The following is a 10,311-nucleotide window of genomic DNA, read 5'->3' on the forward strand; positions in this document are numbered from 1 at the left end:
ATGTATATCGTAATAAAATAATAACATATTATATATATTTATTTGTAAATGAAATAAGTAAACAGAGATTGCGAGACAACGCCATGTTTTAAAATCTCGGTGGATGGGTTGGTTTTATCGTTATATGTCTTTGACTGTCAACAATGTGCGGCTCCTCGAATTGTTTAAACCCTTTGACCCATACTATCAAATGCGCGTAACTATTTTGTGATGATAAGCATTTTTTCATTAAAATCTTTAGATCGGTTGGTCTAGGGTTTGCCTTTGCCACAAACAGAGAGCAAACTGAAAAATAGTACACATGTTTACAAAAATAAGTACTCTCTCTGTTTCATAATATAAAATATTTTAATTTTATTGAATGTTGATTAATCAATAACATTTTACTGCATTTTTTATAATTGGTTAACTTGTTTTTAATTTATATTATTAATAATATTATCTTCTAAAAAAAGTTTGTTTATTAATTATGATACATTCAAACAAAACATCTTATATTATTATACTTCTTCCGTTTAAAAAAAATACATATTTTAGATTTTTCACACGTATTAAAAAACACAATAAAACTTGATTGTAAAATACATAGTTTTTGTGAATAACAATTTTTCATAATTTTTAGCGAATAGAAATCCAATAAATACCATTAACTTTTTTGAAATTTGAAATTTTTCATTAAACATTACATCGAAAAAGTAAAAAATGTACTACCTCCGTTCCCGAAAGTAAGATTTTCTAGAGATTTCATGCATATTAAGAATATAATAAATGTTTACAATTTAATTTTTTTTTTACACTTTCCAATTACTCTCCACCAATTAAATCTAATCAATTCAAATATTTGTAATTAATGTTTCTCAAAAGTATACAAAAATACCTTAAAAATATAGACAATCTATCTTTGTGAAACAAGAAGAAAATCTTACTTTCGGGAACGGAAATAGTATATTTTTAAAACAACATTTTTTTCTAGAAAGTGGAGGGAATATTATGAAACTATGGAACAGAGGAAATAATAAATACCCCCATCTTACTATCTTAGTACTTACTATAGTCATTTAGTTAACATCATTAGTTCATGTACTTATTCGAGGCATAATCTTTTCGATTGTTTCTATGAATACTCTATTGTCTAGAAAAAGGACAAAAGTTGTGGTTTTTAATGATGTAACCAAAGTCACAAACGGCGTAAAATTAAGAGATGTTGTGGTTCCTAATTAATAGGAAAGCTACTGATATCGAATTGCGTGTAAGGGTAGGTCTAGGTCTCATTAATAGCATATGCACGTTGTATTCATTTCGCCGGAATTAACCGCAGCATTATACGTATACCTTCCTATTCCAATTAAACCCTTAAATCTCGTTCCAATTTTGACTTGGACGAATCAAAATAGTCTAACTGAGATCCAATTTCTATAGTGTTTTAGAGCTTTAAATGTGTGTTTGAACAATGTATTTTAGGCCACATGTATGTATCAATATTGTATATCCGAACCTGTACCAAAATGGTCGCTTCCAGTTAGATGTTTCTTTTCACACCAATCCAAGATGTTTATCTAGTTTTTTGTACAAGTATGTCATGTAGCTTTAACCAAACATGTATACTAATTTTCAAACTGGATTGATATCAAACAAAAATTAAATTAAGCCAATACAAGCCTAACTAATAAAACAAAATACATCTTTTCATTATTTAGCTAAAAGTATAATATATACGTATCAGTTTATTTTATGTGATAATTGATAAATATATAAGACCGTAGGTGATCAAACATCTAGCACATGATAAAAATCAACAAACGGAATGGAATTGATAATCAAACACCTAACTCTATATATACCACATGCTACTGAAAATTAAATTTTCGTTGACGGAATTTTTTGAGAAATCGGAGTTGTCAAGTGTAACGTCCAACATGATCCGTATTTTAACTTCAAGAGTCTATAGATTACTAGTCTTCCGAGTTTTTTTTTTTTTTTTGACGTCGAACGGTCATTCTATTACTCAAGCTTGAGGTGGTCTGGGTAACCAGACCGGAATAGAACAACCTATAAAAAGTAACTCTCTCCGAAATGTCCTAGCAGTCTTAGCTAAAAAGTCCGAAAACTGATTGCGCACTCGTGGAACATGTATGATTTTGAAGTTCGGAAAGCAGATCTGCAACGTCTCTATCCAATTCTATCGCAAATCTTGGCCATTTTTGGGGTTCATTTATCATAGCAATCAGCTCCTTACAGTCTGTTCCAAAGCTCTGACATGGCGAGTGTTGAAGCATATTCTCCATCGCCCAGCGCAATGCTTCTATCTCAGAATGCAATGCTGATTCACATCGAGTGAAGTTCCGTGTACCCATAAGTTGTATGTTCTCCCCGCTATCCATCCAAGCCCATCCGCATCCACTGAAGCTATCGGAAGCTGTCCATGATCCATCCAGGAGGCAAATATTGCCCAAGCTTAAGACTTGGTTTTCCTCATTGTTGTTGTTTTGCACTACCGGTGGTATCAACTCGTTTGCACTAAACCAGGCTTGGCATTCGCTTTCTGCATATCAGACTAGCTCCAAAGTATCTCTGTCTATTATGTCTAAGGTGAAATATTTTCAGGTATTTGGATGTTACATCAAAATGTGTACAAAGAACGTAGTTATAAATATCTGTGATCCAAACCCATAGAAATATCCATAAATAAATGTAAGAGTTTGAAATAAGAAAACACAATAGAAAAGGATCAAGAAGTGATTAAAAATTAAAGGGGACAAGGAAGTAATACGTATAACGTGGGAATGCAATGGTGAGGCTGGCTGAGAGAGAAGCAAAGCGGGACAGTTTAGTTTGGCGATAAACACACATTTTACCATTTTCAACCCCACTTGATCCATTTTTGGCCCTATCTTCTTTCTACGTCACTTTCCCTCGTTGTAATTCATTGTATTCTCATTTGTTTATACTACTCGGATATGTAGAACCAAAAATTATGCAGTGAGTTAACTCTACTTGGCCAAATTTTAGAAGCTCTGTAGCACCATGGACTATCTTTGTTTTGCTTTTGAATTTAGATGAAGTGCGGATTAGTCCATTGTCGAACGTTAGACACAAAGAATATATATGGGGTTTTAAGTGATATGATCTCCATCTTGACTGATTTGGTCCTATATGTGGATTAAATCAAAGATGGCTTCAAATTATAAAAACAAATCATAAATAAATAAAAGATCATCTGATTCTAAGTTACTAATACATGTGTAAAACTCAACCACGTGGGGTTTTTATTTGTTTCTCTTAACTTCTTTTATTTCTGTTCCACTTAATTAACCTTCTTTCTATCGAGCTATTCACATGGTGTAGCATCAACTTTAACTTAATAACCATTGCTGGAATTTCAAAGGTACATGATTCCTTTTTCTCAATATTGAAAATATGAGTAACCAATATGCGGATAAGGGTCAATGCACATATTGTATGCAAGTATTTCTTATTTCAGGCTACCAGTCTTATTGAGTGTTAGTGATAAAATACTGTTTACCAAATGTTTTTTTTTTTTTTTTGCTAAGAGCCAAACCAAATGTTTATTTGTAGACTATCTGAATATGTGATTGTGATAAGTTTGTTACTAAGATAGCCCAACTTCCTTTGTCAAATCAAAATGTCAAAAAATGTTTACATTAGGACATCATATATGATGTTTCTGCCGGTGATCCAAATAGCTGTACTACGAGCTATATAGAGGTGTTACAGTAGAACAAAGTCCACGAGCATCATGATGTGTTAACAATCAAGACGTTAGTCTCAGTTAGCAAACCAAAAAAAAAAACAAAAAAAAAAGACTCTAGTCTCTTGAGAAAGTAAGTTTAGAAAATAGAAGCTTTTACCCCAAATAAACAGTATTTTCTGTACTAAACGAAAATGTAAAAGGGTGTTACAAAAAACGATATGAAAAATAACTGAGAACAAATAATATAATAGATGAAAGATAAGGACACTCTTATTACAGAAACATAACCCACACTATCTCCATGCACTTGTCTTGTCTCTTCTCCATCTTCTTCTTCATCTTATCTCTCTCTCTCTCTCTTCTCTCTCTCTCTCTCTCTCTCTCTCTCTCTCTCTCTCTCTCTCTCTCTCTCTCTCTCTCTCTCTCTCTTCATAAATTTGCATTATAAAAACACATCCACATTGCTCCTCCCTCTTCAAGACAATCTTCTCTTTCTCCACTCTCATTCTCTTTCTCACTCTGACGCATCAACTACTTATTTTTCCTGCATTGCTTTCTCTCTATCTCTATCTCTCACACACGCATACACACAAAGACATTTAACATATATCAAGAAAGAAGATGTCGAGCAGAAGATCATCATGTTCAAGACAGTCCGGGAGCTCAAGAATCTCTGACGATCAAATTTCCGATCTAGTTACCAAGCTTCAACACCTCATCCCTGAACTCCGCCGCCGCCGTTCTGACAAGGTATATACACTTTTAATATCCATTTTTACAATTATATATCTCTTGCAAATATAAGAAAACCTATGTTCCCTATGACATATAATCAAGTAATTAGCCCATGGACTTAGAAAAGTTCAAATGTAATCAAACCGTGGAGTGTATATAACCAATTAATATGCATGATGTAATCCAACGGCGTCTTGTGTAAAGTACATGTGGCCTACAGTTAACAATCCGTAGATAGAGTAACATTAATTCACAGCTTCGTTTATTCGTATGAATACTATCTCTTTTGTTCCTTGAACGTCTTTTGCATTTAAATTAACAAGTTGGTGGTGTGGGACTCAGTTTGTTCCCTTCCTACTTCCACGTACCTTAACTCCATGTCTCCTCATTAGTCTTCTTTACCTAAATACTCGACATAAAATAGATGAGAAATAGGATTTATTAAATGGTGGCCGTTTATACCGTTCTGAACATTGAAGTGGTAATCATGAGAATTTCGTTCTATTTATTAAATTTTGATGAATTATGAAATTGCTATATAGGATAAAAAAGCAGTCGCACATGTCGTCATGTACTCTTTATGAGAAGCTAGATGATTGTTATATTGCACTCATATTTATAATATAAAAATGAATGGACAGGTGTCAGCATCTAAGGTACTACAAGAGACTTGCAACTACATCAGGAACTTACACAGAGAGGTTGATGATCTCAGTGACCGATTGTCCGAATTTTTGGCTTCCACGGACGACAACAGCGCCGAAGCAGCCATCATTAGGAGCTTGCTTGATTATTAAAATGATCGTTAGTTAATCTGAGAACTACGAATGTTCGTTTTCCATCAGGGAGGTTTATCTTCTTATCATTATGAGTCTTTGTTTCCTTCTACTTCAAATATTATGATATAGCTAGGGTTTCGGGTCATTGTTAGGCCAACTCATATATTATGTATAATATGTGGTTTATGAATTTATGTATGTATGAGTATGTATGCATCTTAATTGTTTGTGAGGGTCCAGACCAGGATGTATAGTAGCCTGTGTATCGTGAGATCCTCTAATATTTATGATTAATGGGATAGTCCGTTTCCTCTTTTTTTCTTACAAATAATCAACTTTATAAACTTTCGTTTTAGATACTTTTATACATGCATGTGTGTATTTGAATTTCCTTGAATAAATATAGTTCTGCCTGGAAGTATGCATATGTATACAATATAAAGACGTGGAGAAGTTGTGATTGAATTTAAATGGACATAAACAGACGAAAATCTTGATGTTATCGAAATCGTATAGTTTAGACTCTATGAATATAAATATTATCTATGGTGTATATTATGGCCTTGCCACTTTATTTAAATCATCTTGCATGTGATCATCAATGTGTGATGAGAAATAATTTTGAAAATTAAAATACCATAAGTTAGATACTATTTTTACAAAAATACACTTAATATATTTTTTTATAACATTTAACTTTAGAATTTAGCAATTATATTTAAGATTTAAGATTTAGAGGGCGAAACTGGACTATAAACCCTTATAAATAATTTTAAAATATTTCTAATTATTTAGTAGAATTAGTTTAGTATTTTTTCATAAATTTATTTATGAAAATAATTATTCTTTAAAAACAAATTTGAAAATTAATATCAAATTTGTGGTAAAATTAGAATTCTTCGCGTGTGATCTTTTTTTTTTTTTGACTGAAAAAAAATTCAGCCCTTTCTAGCGTGATGTATTTAATATATAACTTATTTTAACATGTAAAGACGATTGTTTTAAAATGTATCAAATGAATTTCATATCTCGCGAAAATTCGGAAAGCAGCTTCTCATATGTACATATTTATGTGGTGGTACATATACGAGAAATGAATGGAATGCAAGAAGATTATAAGTATATTTTGATACGTGACTATGTGAGGTCTTTTTCTTTCTATAACACAGCTAGACTTTTTTGTAGACCGTTAAAAAGAGAAGCCTTTGCCTACCGTAGAGAAAAGGTCATGTCCTTTTTACAAAACGCAAGTATTAAAGGAAAAAGTCTGATGATATCATAAACTACTGAGAATAACATTTTTGTATGTGTATATAGTGATTGCCGACAGAGTTACAAGTTTTGTTCAAGATTAGAACTGAGATTCTATTGAACATTATTAAATATCTCATAGAAATAACCCGGATGAGCTAGATAAATTGGTAACACCTCAGACATTTGTCTGAGAGGTCACGAGTTCGAGTATCGGGCGGGGAGGAGTGTCCAGGGCCGTAATAGGTACATGCAAATGCTGGTTCCGGGCCTAGGGGGATTAAGGCCGAAGGTTGATATCTTGCATATTTACATTGTTTTAACTCTCTATTCTTGCATGTTTTGATCATTTAGATTAGGGATCATGCATTTTAGTCTCCTTTTTGCATTGCATAAGTCTTTATCAGGTCTTGGAGTTTCCATTGGAGTTCTTAGAGGTACTTGGAAGCATTTGGGATAAAAAAAAGGGAGTGGAAAGTGTTGTTTGAGCGAGCAGAGCACCAGAGTGGGTTACGGGAGCGACCTACGACACCCGCTCCAGGTGAAACAAAGACAGCGCGGCCTCTTGCACCGGGGTGAAGCACCCCCTCCGAGCCCCGCCTCTTGTCGACAACTTTCACTATGTGGAGCGACCTGGTGGAGGGACGTCCCATGCCCGCGCGCAGTTTGAAGACGAGAAGCAAGCATATCAGAATGACGTACCACAGCGAGGTGATTAACCCGCTCCAGATGTAGAGCGACCTGAGGGAGCGACGTCACGTGCCCGCGCGCGATTTGGAGAAATGAAGCAAAATACGTGGAGCGACCTATGGGAGCGACCTAGTGTACCCGCGCCGCGTCTTATCTTATGGTCTAAAATTTATGTTTAATTTGGGCTTTTCAGGTTGTTTACTGAGCCCATTAGTTTTTAGAAGTCATATAAATACTCTCTAAACCTAATGTTGGAGGGGATCTTGTTTTTCTATCTAATCACAAAGAACTTTTAGGTGAAAGATCTTATCTTGATCAATTTCTCTTGTGATTGCTTGATTATTGGGATCACTAATCATGATTAGCACCAAATCGTCATTGATTCTTGGGCTCATCATGAAGAGTAGTGAGTAGTCATCTTTGGATTCATGGGTTAAGGAGACTAAGGGTGATTAAGCTAGATCTAAGGTGTTTTAGTATAGATCCATCTTGTTCCTTGCTAGTAGAGTGCTTTTAATGCAGCTCTAGAGTTGGCCTCTCTAAAGTTGAGCTCTAGGCATTTCATACCTGAAAGGTGTTTGATGAAATGCTTGAACCAACTCTCCTAAGCTTTTAACATTATTTACCAAAGAGATTTGTTGTTAAAGGTGATGACTAGTAGACTTGAGATTAATGATTACTTAGATAACATTCAACCAAAGAGATTTGATGCTTGAGTTATCTTAGTAAATGAACATTCATCTAAAGATAGAGTTTGTTTAAGATGGTGTCTAGGTCTAAGGTAGATAGATTGGTTGAAAGTTAACACCTTTAGATCGAAACTTGATCACCCAAGGTCAATTCCTTTAGCCTATGAGTTCTCTTATCTCATAAGAAAGAAAGCTTTGTCCTTTATTGCATTTTAGTAGCATTCTAGTTCAAAAAATCATCTCACCAATTGATAGCACTTAGATTAAGCATGATCTTGCATTCCCTTTGCTTTAGAATCACTTAGAACTGGTTTGACATCCTTTATTCTACAACATTTGATTAGGAGCCTTGAAATTCATATCATCAAATTGGCGCCGTTGCCAAATTCTAAGTTGATTGTGACATTGGGATTTAGTCATTTGCTTGAGACTAAGTCAATTTTTGTTTAATTGTGTTATTGCTTTTCTTTTTTTTTCTCCCTTTGGATTTCAGGTGTATGAACACAAGGAGCAGAGGTCCAACAAACCTAGTTCCAAGAGTTGAAGACATTAGAGCACTTGAGAGGGAGATTGCAAGACAGAGAAGAGAAGTAGAGCAACAAGCTCACTTGCAAAGGTTGGGGATTGATATGGAGAATCTGCCTCAAGATGGTGATGCCCAAGGAGGCATTGATCCAAGAGCTGATCACCTTCGACCACAGCGCCAGCCACAACATCCACCGCGCCAAGCTCACGCCATTGGAGCCTATGATCAACCTCACATTAATGGTCATAGGTTAGGAATCAGAGCACCAACAGTGGAGAACAACAACTTCGAGATCAAGTCAGGACTGCTCAACACCATAGAGAACAACAAGTATCATGGTCTTGCTGCTGAAGACCCTTTTGATCACTTGTACAAGTTTGATAAGTATTGTGGCTTGTCCAAGACAAATGGTGTTTCTGAAGATGCCTTCAAGTTGAAGCTGTTCCCTTTCTCTTTGGGAGACAAGGCACACCAATGGGAGAAGACTCTTCCAAGTGACACTGTCACTACTTGGGAAGAGTGTAAGAGAGCTTTCCTAGACAAGTTCTTCTCTACTTCAAGGACAGCTAAGATCAGGAACGAAATCTCTGGGTTTTAACAGAAAGGTCTAGAGAGTTTCAGTGAAGCATGGGAGAGGTTCAAGGGCTATTGGTCTCAATGCCCTCATCATGGTTTCAGCAAGGAGAGTTTGCTTAGCACCTTCTACAGAGGAACTCTACCATAGTGCAGAAACAGGCTTGACACTGCCAGCAATGGTTTCTTCTTGGGGAGAACCGAGGAAGAGACAGAGGAACTGGTAGAGAACATGGCTAAGAGTGACTCGGTCTACAGTCAGGAGTATGATAGGGTCAACAGAAGTGATGATCAACAGACAAAGAAAGAGATCAAGTCCTTGCAAGAGAAGATTGACTTGCTTCTTTCCAACCAAGCTAAGCAAGAGCAGATGAACTTTGTGTGTGGTCCTATTCAAGAGGTTCCTCCCAAGATCAATGAGGTTAATGGTTTGGAAGGCCAAGAAGAGTTGTGCTTCATCAACAACAATGGTTCTTGGTACAGGAAGGAGCCTAACTTTCAGTACAACAACTACCAGCAAAGGTCCTACTCTAACAACCAGCAAGGAGGATACCAACAAAATTAAAACACTCAGCAAGGGAGCTATCAACCTAGACAAAACACCCCTCCTGGTTTCAACAATAACAACAATTAGTCTACTCAGGCTCAAGAAAGTTCTTCCCAAGCTCCAGCTTCAGATACAAGTGTGGATGCAATGTTCAAAAAACTTTTGGGTTTTCAGGCAAAGAATGAGAAGACAATGGGGTATGAGTTCAAAAACATTCACTCCAAGATTGATGGAAGCTACAATGAGCTCAACAACAAGATCAGACATTTAAAGAACCAGTTTGCTTTAATGAATTCTCAACCAAGTCGCCAACAAGGGGCATTACCTGGAAAGCCAGAGCAAAATCCCAAGGAAACTATGAAAGCAATCACCCTACGGAGTGGTAAACAGTTATCTCCAAGAATTCTCACCAAGGATGGTGAAAAGCAAGGTGGGGAGGTGGCTATCAACATTGATGATGAAGTGGTGATTGTAGATGAGAAGGTTGATGAAGAAATTCTAGAAAAGATTGTTGAAGCTAAGGGTAAAGGAAATGTTGGAGAAGAGAAGAGGACAGTGAAACATGGTGAAACTGCTACTCCAACAAAGGAATCCTCTTTTGTTCCTCCTCCCTATGAGCCAAAGCTACCATTCCCTGAGAGATTCAAAAGACAGCTATTGGAGAAGTACAAGGCACTCTTTGAGAAACAAATGAGTGAAGTTCAGGTCACAATGCCCATCATTGATGCTTTTATGCTGGTTCCTCAATACAGCAAATTCTTGAAAGATGCTGTAGCTGCAAAGAAGAAAGAGATGGAGGGCATGATGAT

General features: G+C 35.8%; 1 protein-coding gene and 1 non-coding gene across 2 annotated transcripts; one reads left to right on the plus strand and one right to left on the minus strand.

Moving 5' to 3' along the window:
* Window positions 1-4,020: 4,020 nt before the first annotated feature.
* On the plus strand, window positions 4,021-5,541 carry LOC106394760 (transcription factor PRE6). Its single transcript, XM_013835314.3, has 2 exons — window positions 4,021-4,462; window positions 5,089-5,541. Exons 1-2 carry the CDS (start codon window positions 4,334-4,336, stop codon window positions 5,242-5,244), a joined length of 285 nt encoding a protein of 94 aa, XP_013690768.1. The 5' UTR covers window positions 4,021-4,333; the 3' UTR covers window positions 5,245-5,541.
* A 3,409-nt stretch (window positions 5,542-8,950) lies between these two features.
* LOC125591064 lies at window positions 8,951-9,057 on the minus strand. The gene has a single exon (XR_007327046.1). It is a non-coding gene; the product is annotated as a small nucleolar RNA R71 (small nucleolar RNA).
* Window positions 9,058-10,311: the final 1,254 nt, after the last annotated feature.

The sequence above is a fragment of the Brassica napus genome, chromosome C7, assembly GCF_020379485.1.
Source record: "Brassica napus cultivar Da-Ae chromosome C7, Da-Ae, whole genome shotgun sequence".
NCBI lineage: Eukaryota > Viridiplantae > Streptophyta > Magnoliopsida > Brassicales > Brassicaceae > Brassica > Brassica napus.